This window comes from Mustela erminea, chromosome 7 (genome assembly GCF_009829155.1).
Source record: "Mustela erminea isolate mMusErm1 chromosome 7, mMusErm1.Pri, whole genome shotgun sequence".
In the NCBI taxonomy this organism is placed as follows: Eukaryota; Metazoa; Chordata; class Mammalia; order Carnivora; family Mustelidae; genus Mustela; species Mustela erminea.
The window spans coordinates 21,658,582-21,674,383 of NC_045620.1; the positions used below are offsets into that span (position 1 = coordinate 21,658,582).

At 42.8% G+C, this 15,802-nt stretch overlaps 1 protein-coding gene across 10 annotated transcripts in view; it reads left to right on the forward strand.

Annotated features, from left to right (window-relative positions):
• MROH8 (maestro heat like repeat family member 8) overlaps positions 1-15,802 on the forward strand; it is a 57,832-nt gene that overhangs the window by 13,332 nt on the left and 28,698 nt on the right. For all 10 annotated transcript variants that reach the window (XR_004287498.1, XR_004287499.1, XR_004287501.1 and 7 more), the window contains exons 5-10: positions 2,498-2,577; positions 3,353-3,497; positions 6,380-6,475; positions 8,111-8,215; positions 13,223-13,358; positions 14,889-15,007. Coding sequence is in view for 6 of the 10 variants with exons in the window: in XM_032350726.1 (XP_032206617.1) it covers positions 2,498-2,577; positions 3,353-3,497; positions 6,380-6,475; positions 8,111-8,215; positions 13,223-13,358; positions 14,889-15,007 (681 nt within the window). In the remaining 4 variants the exon portion in view is untranslated. The remainder of the gene's footprint in view (positions 1-2,497; positions 2,578-3,352; positions 3,498-6,379; positions 6,476-8,110; positions 8,216-13,222; positions 13,359-14,888; positions 15,008-15,802) is intronic.

The following is a 15,802-nucleotide window of genomic DNA, read 5'->3' on the forward strand; positions in this document are numbered from 1 at the left end:
AAGAAAGAAAGAAAGAAGAAAAGAAAGAAAGAAAGGAAGAAAGGAAGAAAGAAAGAAAACAGGAGGCTGGGATATCTCCCTAGAATCTAAGACTTTTCTCAATCAAGCCTCCAGAAGAGTATGTTCCAGGACAACTCCTAGGGTTTAAAAGGGGATAGAGGGTTGCTCTCCTATCAGGATGACTCACACCTTTAGCTGCTCCCTATCTGTGTCTGTCATTCAGAAATTCCAGATGCTGGGAGAAAGAATCTGATTGGCCCAGACTGGGTCTGTTCTCTCCTCCTTCCTCAACCAGGCATGTTTGGGGGGCAGCATCATATAGGAAGGGCATGACTTCTGGGTATCCCTCTCTGTGTCTTGGAGGCCATTCCCAGAGAAGAGATGATTGCTGTGATCTGGATAGTCACCCCAAGAGGTTCCTACTACACAAATACTTGACAAACAAAAAATAGCCTCTCGTTTCTGAGTTCCACATTAAAGTTAGCATAATTGTGAATAAATAAGAAGACTTTCATACCTAACTGATTGAAAAAAGGAATTGCAGCGCTGGTGGCTTAGCTAAGAGGCACTGCCTTCATCCACATGTGAGGCGTGTGGCTGTAGGGATGGAGAGTCAGAAACTGTGCAGAGCAGGTAGTGGCCATCATCGTGGTTGATTGGATGCGGGAGATGAATAAAGGGAGAAATGTAAATCATAAGTCATCTCTTTCATGAGCCCTGGGAAAGAGTACCATTGACAGCAGCCTTAGGCTGGGAAGGTGTGTCCTTTGGAAGAGGAAGATAATGAACTCACTTTTTAACCCCAAATTGCCAGAGGCAGCTAGGCTCTTAGTGGTGATACCTGTGAGATAGCTAGATTTAGGTTAGTAGAGCTCTGGGAGGCTGAAGCCATGAAATTAAGTGAGTTCCTTGGGGAAACAAGAGCGAGCATCAGGCCACCAGCAAGATCTGACCAGAGTTGGAAAGTAAGAAAGGGGCACCTAGGTGGCTCAGTGGGTTAAAGCCTCTGCCTTCAGCTCAGGTCATGATCTTAGGGTTCTGGGATTGAGCCCCTCGTCATGCTCTCCGCTCAGCAGGGAGCCTGCTTCCCCCTCTCTCTCTACCTGCTTTTCTGCCTACTTGCGATCTCTCTCTGTATCAAATAAATAACATTAAAAAAAAAAAAAGAAAGAAAGAAAGATAGGAGAAGAGTCAAGAAGGGGCAAGAAAGAGAACACAGTAATAATTATTGAAAGCTGCCTCCCGGACACTAAGTTCCTGGTGGGTCTTTTTGGTGGCAGGTTAGAGAAATCTACTAGAGGCAACTGAAACACTAAAGGGGAGATTGAGTCTTAGGATAACTGAGTGTTCCCAGAATCCTGTAACAGGAAGATCAACATGCTCCAAGAAGAGAATGAAGCCAGAAAAAAAACAAAAAACAAGAATTTTCACATACTCAGAACTTTCTCACCATCTCTCATCTTTGCTCCTTTGTGCATACTTTCATTTCTGTCCGTCCCTCACCTCTCTTCCCAAAATTGGCTCTGTCACCTTTTCCACAGGGCACAGGGCTCCCAAATTTTCAATTTTCTCTTTTTAGTAGGCCAACCAGACTGAGATCGAGGCTCTTGGTCTCAATTCCAGAGTGCTGAGAAAAAGACTCTACTCCTATCCAGATAAGCTGTAGTTATTGGGACAGAATGACTTAGCGGAAGCGTGCCTGTGAGGTGCCCATTCTGTGGCCCAGGGACACCCAGAGAGGCTGGGTAGACAGCCCAGGAAGGCTTCCACTGCAACCATTTGCTTTTGCTCTTTCTGTCAACTCCCTGAGATTTCTCTTTTTTCCTCCACACATAGCAGGAAACTCGGGCCCAGGAAAAGTAAATGCTACATTCCAGGTGACACAGGGAGGGAGTGGCAGAGCCCGTGCCCAAACCCAGATGCTGTCTAGCTCCAGAGCCTTTTTTTTCCTCTCTTGTCACTGTGCAGATTTTTCTGGAAAGCAAGGCAGCTTTCCAAACTCTGCGAGTTTGGAATTTGGAAATTCTAGGACAAGCACATAATAATATTGGGCCCTATCATAGAGATTGCTGCTTGGTAGAAAGAGGAGTTAGGAGGCCTAAACTGGAAACAATCACAAGTAGTAAAAATAATGAGTAACAGATGCTAACAGTTCTCAAGGACTACTAGGAATTATGAATTAACTTCTTAGTGTTCCCAGTTGCCTTGTGATGGTATACGGTTACCTTATTTTACAATGGGGAAACTGAGGTACAGGGAGGTTAAATAACTTCCACTCCAACAGCTAGTAATAGGCCATGCCGGACCTGATGCGCTGGCTCCAGAGACTAAATTCCTGGCCTGGCCACTGTCCTGCTGCTAGTCCTGCAGAGCCAAGAGCAGGACCTGATGAAGTCCCTGCAGTGGTTCTTGCAGACCATCTACATCTGCAATCATCTGGCCCAAGGACGTGGCACGTTCTCCACTCTAGTTTAAAGTCCTTGCCCTCTCATTGCAGATGCTGGTAGAAGAGGAGCCTGTGCATTCTCTCTTCAGCTCCGTGCGCCAGGAGGTCTTTGTCACCATCGCTGACCTCAGGTGACACCCACACGCCTCCTCCCCCCCCATACACATGTACTGCTCTCTTGGTCATGGCCAATACCAGAGCCAACTGACATGCTCCATATCTTTAACTTAGGCAAACTATTTATAGAGGGAAATGGACACCCATCCATGTTTCCTGTGTAAGAAATTTGATTTTATATATGCTGCCCTCCATATCTGAAAGACCTTACTGGAACCTCTTTGGAGTTCAGTTTTGTCCATGGTATATTCAGTGGAAAGTTACTCTCCTGAGTGCTTCTTGACAGTAGAGTTCCACAGTCCAAGAAATTTGGAAGGGCTGCCTGCTATTTATTTAACTTATTAAAAGGCCCTAAGGGAAAAAAAAAAAAAAAGGCCCTAAGAAATCCTATAGTTAAAAAGTTTTCTTTACTTGGTTCAATCCACCATTCCCCAAACTAACAAATATTCAGCAGAACATCTTTCAGAAAATCATGGTTTACATGTTAGACTATAGCAGGCTTTCCTCCGTGGTTAAGCTGCAGGAAACCCTAGAAGAATTATCATTCCAGTAACCTCTTGGGAAGGCGGGGAGGGACAGGGAAGAAGGATGGAAGCTCTGAGCCCTGAAACTCCTCCTCCAGCATTTTGTGAGATTTGTCTAAGCAGGCTAAGAAGCACACCCTTTGTCTCTTCCATCAGAATGACACACCAATTAGTCCACCTTTCCTCTTGGGTTCCTTCAACCCCTGCTTACCAATGTCAGATCAATGTCTTCCCAGATTACTTTTCCTAAACTCTCTTTTCTTAGTTACCAAGATGTCCACTTGCTATTTGGCTCTGAAGATCGAGCTGATTTGTTCAGTCTTATTACGAAAAGTATAATGACTCTGCCCTCTGTAACGACTCTTATCCAGCTGCAGGAAATCATGCCAAGTGGGTCCTACAACACAGAGGTAACTCCTGCTTTGGTTTACTAACTTGCCACCCACAGGGTCAGCTGATCATGGCCCTTCGAGAGTGCGTTTAATTTTGTGGAACTAGCCAAAAGTCATTTCAGCCAGGTCTGGTGAATAAAATAAACAGTTAAATTAAATAGCTTTTCCCCCTCTTTATTTTCCTTTCTTCTTTTTCCTTTTCTTATTTATTTATTTATTTACTTATTTAAGAAAGAGAGGGAGACAGCACAGACTCTGTGCTGAGCATGGAGCCCGATGCGGGGCTCGATAGATCTCACCCTGAGATCACAACCTGAGCTGAAACCAAGAGTCAGACACTTAACTGACTGCGCCACCCAGGTGGCCCTCTCTATTATGTTTTTTTAAGATTTTTACTTATTTATTTGAGAAAGAGCACGTACACATGTGCACAAGGGGAGGGAGGGGCAGAAGAAGAGGGACAAGCAGTCTCTGAGCCCGACATGGGACTCCATCCCGTATCCCTGTGGTGGGATGTCCTGAGCCAAAATCAAGAATCAGATGCTTAAACCAACTGAGCCAACCAGGTGCACCTTCTCTTTGTCTTTTTTTCCCCCCCCTTCATTCCTTCTTTCCTGGCTTTTGGCTTTAAAATAAGGTGAGAGTGTTCATATACTTGGCAGATACTCCAAGTTACCATATACTAAACATCATGAGAGGCAACAGAAATACAGTGGTAACCTCTCTCTCCTGGGGAGCTTATATCCTAATGTAGACATACAAACCACTGATAAGTATATCAGCTGGTAATACGTGCTATGTTAAAAGTTGGCTCAGTTGGTTAAGCAACTGACTCTTGACTTCGGCTCAGATCATGATCTCAGGGACCTGGGATCCAGCCCTGTGTCAGGCTCCTGCTCTTCATGCAGTCTGCTGGAGATTCTTTCTCTCCATCCCCTGCTGCCCCTGCTTACACACATGCTTTCTGTTTCTCTGGCTCTCTCAAATAAAAAAATTTTTTTTAAAAAATTGAACAGGGAAAGAGGAGACAAAGAGTACTGTGGTTGGGAGGCTTTTGTACATAGGGTGGTAGGGAAAGTCCTCCTGAATTGACAGTTGAAAAGAGAAGATGGGTCTCTCTGGAGGAGAAGCTTTCGGGCAGAGAAGAGGAAATGCAAAGGCCTTGATTTTCTTCTGCAGCTAATAAACTGGTTGGTAAAGCAGTTGCCAAAGGGGACTTTATTCCCCTTTGTTTCAAGATGTCAGAAAGAGGGCGCCTGGCTGGCTCAGTGGGTTAAGCCACTGCCTTCGGCTCGGGTCATGATCTCAGGGTCGTGGGATCGAGTCCCGCATCGGGCTCTCTGCTCAGCAGGGAGCCTGCTTCCCTGCCTCTCTCTCTGCCTGCCTCTCTGCCTACTTGTGATCTCTCTCTGTCAAATAAATAAATAAAATCTTTTAAAAAAAAAAGATGTCAGAAAGAGTCACAAGTCAAATTTTAAAACTATCTTGATGACCCTAACTAACTTCGCAAATGTAGTTAGAATCATTAACTGTGTTCCCAGTAATGCTGAGATGTCCATTTAAAATGAACGTATTGTGGGGCACCTGGCTGGCTCAGTTGGTGGCACATGAGACTCTTGATCTCTGGATTGGAAATTCAAGTCCCATGTAGAGATTACTTAAAAACAAAATCTTAAGAAAAAGAAAAGAAAATGAATATATTGTTTCACCTCAGCTCGCAAACTGCCTACCAGTACTTTCACACTGGTTCTGTGCTTTTGAGTAAAGTGGCAAGATAAGAGCTTTAATTAAAAGTGTACATTGTAATTGGTGGGAATGCAAACTGGTGCAGCCACTCAGGAAAAGAGTGTGGACATTCCTCAAAAAGTTACAGATAGAACTACCCTATGATCCAGCAACTTACCCAAAAGAAACAAAAACACTAAAGCAAAGGGATACATGCACCCTGATGTTTACAGCCGCTTTGTCACCAGTAGCCTAATTATGGAAGGAGCCCAAGTGTTTGTTGACTGATGAATGGATAAAGTGGTGTGAATATTATACACACATACACACAATGAAATATTACCCAGCCATAAAAAAGAAAGACATCTTGCCATTTGCAAAGATGTGGATAGAGCTAGAGAGTATTATGCTAAGTGAAATAAGCCAGGCAGAGAAAGAAAAATACCATATGATTTCACTCTTATGTGGGATTTAAGAAAGAAAACAAATGAACATGGTGGGGAGAGAGAGGAAACCAAGAAACAGATGCTGAACTGTAGAGCACCAGGTGTTGTGTATAAGTGATGAATCACTAAATTCTATACCTGAAACTAATATTACACTCTGTTAACAGGAATTTACTTTCTTTAAAACATCTGATTTTTGTTTGTTTTAAAGATTTTACTTATTTATTTGACACAGAGAGAGAGGGAGCACAGGTAAGCAGACCAGCAGGCAGTGGAAGAAACAGGTTGAGTAGAGAGCCCAATATGGGGCTCGATCCCAGGACCCCAGGATCATGACTTGAACCAAAGGCAGACACTTAACCAACTGAGACACGCAGGTGCTCCTAACTAACAGGAATTTAAGCAAAAACTTGGAAAGAAGAAGAGTACCTAGGTGGCTCAGTCGGTTAAGCGTCTCCCTTTGGCTCAGGCTGTGATCCCAGAGGCCCAGGATTGAGCCCCACGTTGGGCTCTCTGCTTAGCAGGGAGTCTGCTTCTCCCTCTGATCCTTCACTCCACTCGTGCTCTCTCGCGCGCTCTCTCAAATAAATAAATAACATCTTAAAAAAAAAAAACTTGGAAAGAAGAAAAAATAAACTGGAGAAGCAAAAAAAAAAAAAGAATTGTATATAATTGGGGAACTTCATGATGGTGGGGGCTGGGGACTTCACTGATCCTGTGCCTTTTCAGTGTCTCTACAGGCAGACATTTCAAGCATTCTCTGAGATGCTCCAGAGTTTGGTAGTCAAAGACCCACATCTGGAAAATCTTGACACCATTTTTAAGGTAAATTAGGATAGAGAAAAAGGGAAACTATTTCTATTAACTCGTGAAAGTGGAAGAAGAAAATGTGGAAGGTGGGCACCTGGGTGGCTCAGTCATTAAGCGGCTGCCTTCAGCTCAGGTCATGATCCCAGGGTCCTGGGATCAAGCCCCTCATTGGGCTCTCTACTCATCGGGAAGCCTGCTTCTCCCTCTCGCACTCCTCCTGCTTCTGTTCCCTCTCTCGCTGTCTCTCTCTGTCAAGGAGATAAATTTTTCAAAAATGTGGAAGAATTAAGTTTAAAGAGCTAGCATAGGGGTGCATGGGTGGCACAGTTGGGTAAGTGTCTGACTCCTGATTTCAGCTCAAGTCATGATCTCAGGGTCATGAGATTGAGCCCTGTGTCAGGCTCCGCACTCCGTGGGGAGTCTGCTTGAGATTCTCTCCCTCTCTCTCTCCCCCCAGAGAGAAGTGACACACTTCTCTCTCTCTAAAATAAATAAATATATCTTTAAAAAAAAAAAAAGAGTACAGCAGTTAAGAGTATCAGCTATCAATTTTGCATTAGACTTGGCTTCCAATTCTGACTCTGTGCCATTCCTGGGGTATAAAGCAAAGAATGTAATCTCTCAGAGTCTTATCTCACTTTCAAATTGAGATAATAATTATGGTGAGTATTGAATAAATGACCTTCAGTAAGTGGTTTAATGGTTGCTGTTATTGTTCCTTAAATTCCTGTTGCTTACTAGCGTAGAAGGGTTTCAATCAGTGGCCAGAGAACAGGGTCACCTCATGAGTGAGTAAATAGGCAGGTGCCCACCAGGCAGAATTCAAGGTCATTAATTACCGCCTGTCCCCACCTGTACCCCTTCCAGCATATGCCATTCTGTCATTAGAGATTTTTTCTCTAGAGTGCATTCACTGCGCTTCAAGCGTCTTACTGTCTTGTCCCCTTTTAAGAGACAGATATCCCAGAAAGGAATAACCCTTTAAAATACTATTAATCATCTGTGCCCAAGTGTAGATGGACATTTATCTTTGCCACAGTTGACCTTAACGTTAGTTCTCATTCTTCTTCTGTTTGTACATCAACACTCCAGCCAGACTGGGTTTCTCCCCTTTGTCCAGTTGTGCCTTGTATTTTTCTGTGTTGGCAGCTTAATTCAAACTCTTCCTTTTACCAGAAAGGAGAAGTTTTTTTCTTGGCCACATGGGGCCACAAAATGGCACCTTTATGAAGATCCTAGTCGTGAATGTTACCTTCTCCAGGAATTCTTCCCAGACTGTTGCAGACCAATGCAATTTCTCCATCCTCAGAGTTCTTTAATAACGTGACATTGGTGTTCTTTCCTCCCAAAGCACATTTCAGAAAACTAGAAACATACAGGAGAATAGGGTAGATAATTGAAGAAAGCGGGATGAACAGAAAATAAGTCTGGAAAATAAGCCTCTTTGGAAGCCAGGCCATTGATCCCAAATCTGTTTGCCTTCCCACCACTTTCATTTCTAATCCCCACTGGCTTATCATTTTAGGAAGACATTTTCAGATATATTGATGACCTGTGGACCTTCTCTCTCCACATTTTCTTCAAAGCAGAACAAAGGAGTTATCCCAAATCTTCCTGGTAAATCATTTAGGCTTCCTTTATTTTTCACAGCAAATGGACCCCTGGTTACAATCAGCCAAAGACCATGAGCGGGAAAGGGCCACAGCCAGCATGGCTCAAGTTCTAAAGTGCTTATCTGGACACCTCAGCCTGAAGGTAAGCAGCCCTTCAGTCACTCAGGAGGAGGGATCCCAAACCATCCCATTACGGCCATTTCCCCTCCACTGTATGACTCCCCAAACTGGTGATTCACTTGGTGCCCCAGATAATACCATGGCACTTAGCATTATTTGCATATCTGCCCCTCTAAAATTTGAGCAGTTTGAGGCTAGGTACTATATGGATTAACCTTGCCTCCCTGTTGCTTAGCACAAGAGCTGGAACATAACAATACAGTAAATATTTTTGAATGAAGGAAGGAATAAATGTGACCTAAAAATATCTGAGGTTCCCCAGTGGCTTGGACTCTGTGCAGTGTTGTATTTGGAGTAACAAAGTCCAGCAAGAAATGTAAGTAAATCAAGTTAAATATCTCCCAGCATCTCACAGAGAAGGGTTCTGGGGCTCCTCTTTTTAAACCCTGTCATTTGTCTCTTTCATTCTCTCGCTTCTCAGTTCTTCTGAATGCTTCTCCATACCTTCTGACAAGAGTTTCTCAAACGAGTTTCTTCCTTCCTGGACCTATTCCTTTCTTCATCTGTGAGTCTCTTTCCTCTTTCCTAACAGATCTTCCAGGCACTAGAGCTTCTCCTGTGCTCCAGCCATCATTTCTCTAGTCTGCATAACGAGGCCTGGGAATTGCAAGAAAAGTTGGTGGGGTAGGAATTCTAGGTCCTAATGCTAATTTTCCTTTGACAATTTGTCCTTGATTTAAATATTCTAACAGTCATGCTTATTAGAAGGTTGGCATCCCTCTAACTTTCTTATTTCTCCTACTGGACATACGTCCAAACTTCCCACCTCCTTACTGAAGTAAGTTCAGTCCCTCAAATTATGCTACTTCCTTTTTTCTCTCTTTAGTCCATGAAAACAACTCCTAGCCACCACTGACTACCCTGCTATTCTGTCATCACATTGTTTTTCCTTCTACATTTTTCCATCTCTAATGTTGGCTGCAGACTAAAGATGAGTTTCAAATCTTTTATGTATAAAAGATTATACATAATCTTTCCCTAGGCCCTGAACATCTTCCTTAGAGTTTTCTTCCTAGGGAGATCTGCTAATTTAAAGGTGCTAAACTGAGATGCCATTGGAGTCTGTAAACATCTGGAATGCTATAGGCAGAATTTTGTGTGGTGTAGTCTTCTGGAGTTTTCTGGAAGGTCCATAGCTTTATCAGCTTAATTGAGTTGTTATCATCCAGAGATAAGCAGTGTTAACAATTTTATTTATTCCTTCTGAGAACACTTGTGCATGAGTGTGCACTTTAGTTCCTTCTAGTTCTCCCCATGCCAGAGTTGTCATCTTGAAACCCATGTCACTCTTTTGCTCCAGTGATTTTTCAGCTGTTCCTAGAATGCAAGGTATTGTATGATCTAGTTCCTGCCTGCCTCCTTGCACTCCCTGACTTACTCCAGCCACACTGGCCTCCTTTCTGTTCCTTACCATATAAAGCTCTTCCTGCCTCCTGGCCTTTGCACTTACTACTTCCTCTGCTTGGAATGACCTTCCCCAACTCTTCACATAGCTAACTCCTCATTCTTTAGTGCTTAGTTCAAGTGTTTCCACCTCAAAAAGGCCTTTACTTACAAATAGATCTATGCTTACACTCTGTCTCATCACTCTTTCCTTCCTAAGGCTTCTTAGAATGAGGTCATTGTGTTTGTTTCCTTATTTATTTCCTGTTTTTCTCTTAGAGAATGTAAATTCCATGGGTGATCATCCTTGTCTTGTTCACCGGAACATCCCCAGTGCCTAGCACAAGCTATGTCACACAGTAGATGCTCAATCAAATATGCATTCAACAGGGGTTCCTGGGCGGCTCAGGGGGTTAAGCCTCTGCCTTCGGCTCAGGTCATGATCCCAGGTTCCTGGGATCAAGCTCCGCATTGGGCTCTCTGCTCAGTAGGGAGCCTGTTTCCCCCTCTCTCTCTGCCTGCTTCTCTGCCTACTTGTGATCTCTGTCAAATAAATAAAATCTTCAAAAAAAAAAAAAAGATGCATTCAACAAACATGGGTCAGCTCATGTCCCTTCTCTGTTCACAACTCTCCACAGAAAAAATACCCCAAATCCTACAAGTATTGCCTGCCTTGCCATACCATCAGCCTCATCTAGCTCCTATTTCTTTTGCTCTCGTTTGCTCCAGCCAACCCAACCTATTCATTCCTCCAGAAACAGCAAACACAGTCCTTTCTCTTGGCGCTTGCTTGCCGTTCCCTCTGCCCGGAATGCTGGTCTCCCAGATCTCCACAGGGCTCAGTCCCTGCTTTCAACATCAGTGAGGTCTTCCCTCGTCATTCTAAAACTGCCAATTCCTGTCTTTTCTTCCGTACATTTTTTTTTTTTTTACACAGCATTTATGACCATTGAATACACAATAAATTTTATTTCTTTGCTATTTTGTGTTCCTCCAACTAGAATATCCCTTCCACGACCAGGGATGTGATCTTTTGTTCACAGCTTGTATCCACCGTGCCGGTCACAGTGCTGCGACCGTAAGTGTCATTCTCATAACCATTCCCGGTTCATAAGTGACACTCAGTATCTGTTGAGGGGATGAATGGTTGTATCTGTGAGCGGAAGACATTACACAGCTTTGTGTAGGTGTTGCTGTGCTGATTGTAAATCAGTGAAACAGGCTACTCTTCACAATATCTCAGTCCGTTTTTCTAAAGAGCCACAGAAGGAATTTCTCTTTGCTTCAGTCCCAGGAACAGTTGTGCTTCCTCTGCCCGGTGTTTGCTGCTTCTCTTATGGGCAGTGTGAATCATATTATGTGAGACACAGTATGTAACTCCACATCAGCCCTGAGAAAGTTCAGAGCCTAGTTCTGGGACCTACCTTGAGCAAATGATTGTGCATTCTGCATGCTAGCCAAATTCATAACATTTATCCTTGCTACCTTCACTTTCTAGTTTGTCTTTGCTAATTTACATTTACTCTTTTTACTTTTTTCACTATTTAAATTATATTTCTTTTTTCCCTAATAAGCAAAATATCAATAAGCAAATTTTTATATTGTATTAAATGATGCACGTCAAGTTTGCCTCCAACTTTTTCACTTAGCAAACTAGCACATTTTCCCACCTTATTATAAATTCCTGGGATACTTGATTCCTAATGGTTATATTCATGGAGTCGTTATATCATAGTTCTCTTTACTACTGGGCAGTTATTTCCAATATGTGGTCTTTAAAAACAGTCCTACAATAAATATCTTTTTCTTTTCCTTTCTTTTTTTTTTAAGATTTTTATTTATTTATTTGATAGACAGAGATCACAAGTAGACAGAGAGAGAGAAAGGGAAGCAGGCTCCCCTCTGAGCAGAGAGCCTGATGCAGGGCTCCATCCCAGGACCCTGGGATCATGACCTGAGCTGAAGGCAGAGGCTTTAACCCACTTAGCCACCCAGGTGCCCCTTTTCTTTTCATTTTTAAAAGATTTTATTTATTTATCTGATAGAGAGGCAGAGCATAAGCAGGGGGAGCTGTGCAGAGGGAGAGGGAGAAGCAGGCTTCCCGCTAAGCAGGGAGCCCTACTTGGGGCTTGATCCCAGGACCCTGGCTGGGAACATGACCTGAGTCGAAGGCAAACACTTAACTGACCGAGCCACCCAGGCACCCCTATTTTTTTTTTTCATTTTTATAAAAATGTGGGTTTTTTTAAAAAGAGGTCTATAAAAATAGAAATCAGGAGCGCTTGGGTGGCTCAGTGGGTTAAAGCCTCTGCCTTCGGCTCAGGTCATGATCCCAGCGTCCTGGGATTGAGCCCCATATCGGTCTCTCTGCTCCATGAGGAGCCTGCTTCCTCCTCTCTCTCTGCCTGCCTCTCTGCCTACTTGTGATCTCTGTCAAATAAAAATCTTTAAAAAAAAAAGTAGAAATCACTTATAAAAATACAGATTACTCTGATATGCTAGCAAAATAGCTTCTGGCCAGAGTTGAGTTTAGAAGTACTGTATGTTTGAGGGCATCTGGAAGTCACAGCCCCACTGGATCCTGTCATCAGCCCTTGTCCCTAATCTGTAAACAATAATTTCATGTGGTTAAATTTAGTACTTTTTAACTAGTACAAAATCAAAATATAATTGTTTCCTGTATGGCACCACTTTAAAATGTTCTTCCTTAGGTTTGAGCAGATAAGAGCACTTCATATCGTTGTTTCTAACATTTGAAAAATCTGATTTAAAAACAATGTTAATAGAAATAACAGGTTTTAGCTTTTTATTCCATTTGGAACACATGGGAAGGTCATCAATTTAAACAAGAAATTAGTGCTTTGTGATTTGGTTTTGTTTTTTTTTAAGATTTTATTTATTTATTTGACAGGTAGAGATGACAAGTAGACAGAGAGGCAGGCAGAGAGAGAGAGAGAGGGGGAAGCAGGCTCCCCGATGAGCAGAGAGCCCGATGTGGGACTCGATCCCAGGACTCTGAGATCATGACCTGAGCCGAAGGCAGCGGCTTAACCCACTGAGCCACCCAGGCGCCCCTTTGTGGTTTTCTTAAAGTAGAATTTAATCTTCTTAGAATGAACATCTTTATATATAAAGCTTTTTCAGTTTTCAGATTGCTATTTAGGTTGGACTCTGTCCTATTTAATACCGTCTGATGTACATAGTGTATCTACACATGTTAAGTGTTTACCCTAAAGAAATCCAGGGGCTGAATGTAACTCTTGCACTTTCCTGAGTCAAGGGGAGAAGTGGAATCACTTCTCAGGAACTGAAATCTGAGGGGTGCCCGAGTGGCTCAGTGGGTTAAAACTCTGCCTTCAGCTCAGGTCATGATCTCAGGGTCCTGGGATTAAGCCCCGCATCGGGCTCTCTGCTCAGCGGGGAGCCTGCTTCGCCCTTTCTCCCTGCCTGCCTCTCTGCCTACTTGTGATCTCTTTCTGTCAAATAAATAAATAAAATCTTTAAAAAAAAAAAAAAAAGAATTCAAATCTAAGGCATAAGATGCACCTGCATGCTAATGGGATTTCTTCTTTTTCTTCCCAACTAGCTTCCACTGCGATTCCAAAGGCTTGGGCACCTAGTGGCTCTGATGGCCCTACTGTGCGGGGACCCAGTGAAGCAGGTAGCTGAGGAGGCCGCAGAGGGCACGCACTACCTGCTGCGTATCACCCTGAGGCTGAAGTGTAAGGCTCTGCTGAAGGCAGCGAGGCCCAAGTCAACCCTCTAGCACAGTGCAAGCACCAGTTCTCTTTGTGCCCTCATTCCCCACCTTCTAGAAGGACTTCTTATGGTAGTTTGTAAAGAGAAAGGTACATCGTCCACAGGCAGAGATGAAGGAACACGGACTTAATGATCAGAATCAGAACACCAGATCAGACCCATCAGTGTCGGCCGTCTGCGTGGCCGTGGAGTTGGTGCAGCCAAACATATGGCCCTGTGGACAAACTGGAGTGATTAGTTTGGTCAGAAGTAGAAGTTTTTGCCATCCTTTGGGCCTTCTTTTATTTATTTATCCCACAAATGTTTTCTGAGTGCTTACTCGGGATCTGACAGTAACCAGAATGCAAGTGATCCTATCCTTACTTGAAACAGAGTCTAGTGAGGGAATCAAACCATCAAAGAATCAACAAATAAGTCTGTTATCATAAACAAAGATAAGTGCTAAAAGAGAAGTGCGGGGGCTGTGAGGAAGAATCCCATTTAGTTGTGGGATTCAGAAAAGGCCTCTCTGAGGATACCTTCAGCCAGGTAAAGATGTAAGAAGAGCATATCGAGCAGAGGGAGGAAGAGGTATGAACTTGAGGAGTTTGAAAAATAGAAATAGGGCCACTGTGGTCAAGGAATGAATCATTGGCCACCCCCTGCCACATAAGACAGACTTTAGAAGGTATCTAGCCCAGTGTCCTGCCAGCATTTGAGTCTCAGTCTAATCTACCCCCACCAAGTAGTTGCCCTGCCTGGGCTTCCTCATCCCAAGGATAAGGAAGCTCTATGATTCCCAAAATAGCCATTGCATCTCTGGGCAACTCTGAGTCCGTAGACATATAGCCAAGGAAATACAACTGATTATTCATTCAACAAATATTTATGAAACACTTGTTGTCTTAGGGGCACCTTGGTGAACAAGACAGATGAAGTCCCTTCCCCCAAAGAGTGTATTTTCCAGTTGGAGAGATAGTATCCCCAACCAAGCATTCAAAAACTTCCCATAAATAAATTTCCAACAAACATGAGTCACAACGCAACATGAAAACAGAGTACCGTGACAGAGTATTGGCAGACTCATTAATCAGCAAAACTGGACACAGAAAGAGTTCTAGTACTGGAATTATCAGACCCTGCAAAACTACGATTTTTTATGGGGACGTGAGCTTCAAAGGAAACCCCTCAAAAGTCCTCACCATTGGCGGAATGGTTTGGCATGGTTGTACTTCCAAATCACTCAAAAAGTTCTGTTCTTAAAAAAAACACTTCTCTTTTTCTTTCAGACTTTTTTATATATTGTCTGACAACAGAGGGGGAAAATCAGCCTTCAGACTAACACACACTCCATCCCCCAGGCATTTTTATCCAACTGGGAAAGATAAGAGGAAAGAGATCTTAGGATTCACTTCAACCTGGGGATTGACCAAACTTGCAAAATCAAAAAAAAAAAAAAAAGAAAGAAAAAGAAATAAACCAGAAAGTATTAATATTTCACGTTTTCTTCTCAGATATCAGTTATGAGAAGAAAAACCACCCAAGCTTGAGAAGAGCAATGAAAAAGTGCAGAGAACTCCTCGAACTCTACAGTATTAAACGGTTCTACAGTTGTCCCTTCAAAATTGCCCAGGTAATCAGAATGACTAAAATTATAAAGACAACTTGAAATGTTGGAGAGGTTGGGAAATCACCAGAAGTCTCATACATTTTGTCATGAGAATGTAAAACCACTTTGGGAAAAGTTCTTGTAATTTCTTATAAAACTAAATGTAGAAGATTGCGCAGAGAATTTGCTCTCTAAACATTCCATTGTTTGGAGACAAGTCACCATGGTTGTGATTCTTACACACCTTGCCCTATTAGTTTAATGGTTTAGATCAACCTGTCAGTGGGCCTGGTAGCTCTGGATGTCTCTTCAGAAAAGCTCTGCTTCATTGATCACTCTCTTAACCTTAGCTAGCCTCGTAGTAGTATAAACTCTTGTCCAACAAGGAACTGTTAAAAACAAAAACAAAGGAGCTGTTAGAGGCTGTAGTTGACCCGACAAGCCATACACTTTTTAATTAATATATATATTCATTATTCAACAAACATTTAAGCACTAGGTATCCAGCACTCTCTTGGAGATAGGGGAAAAAAGAAAACCTACAGATTTTACTCAGGTAGGGTGTAAGGTGTCAGGCAGTTTAAATTCTCTGTGCATCTGTTCCCTCAACTGTACAGAGGATCTATAAAAATTGGGTTGTAAAGGTTAGATGAGATATTGTACAGAAAATGCTTTGCTTAGTGCCTGTCATATAGTAAGTGTCCAGTAGATTATACCTGTTACCGTCATGTGAAGGACCTTATACACTGCCAAGTACAATGAGAAGCAGAATGAAACATTCTCTTAATAGATTGTCTCCAGCCAAGGCATTGTAGCTGT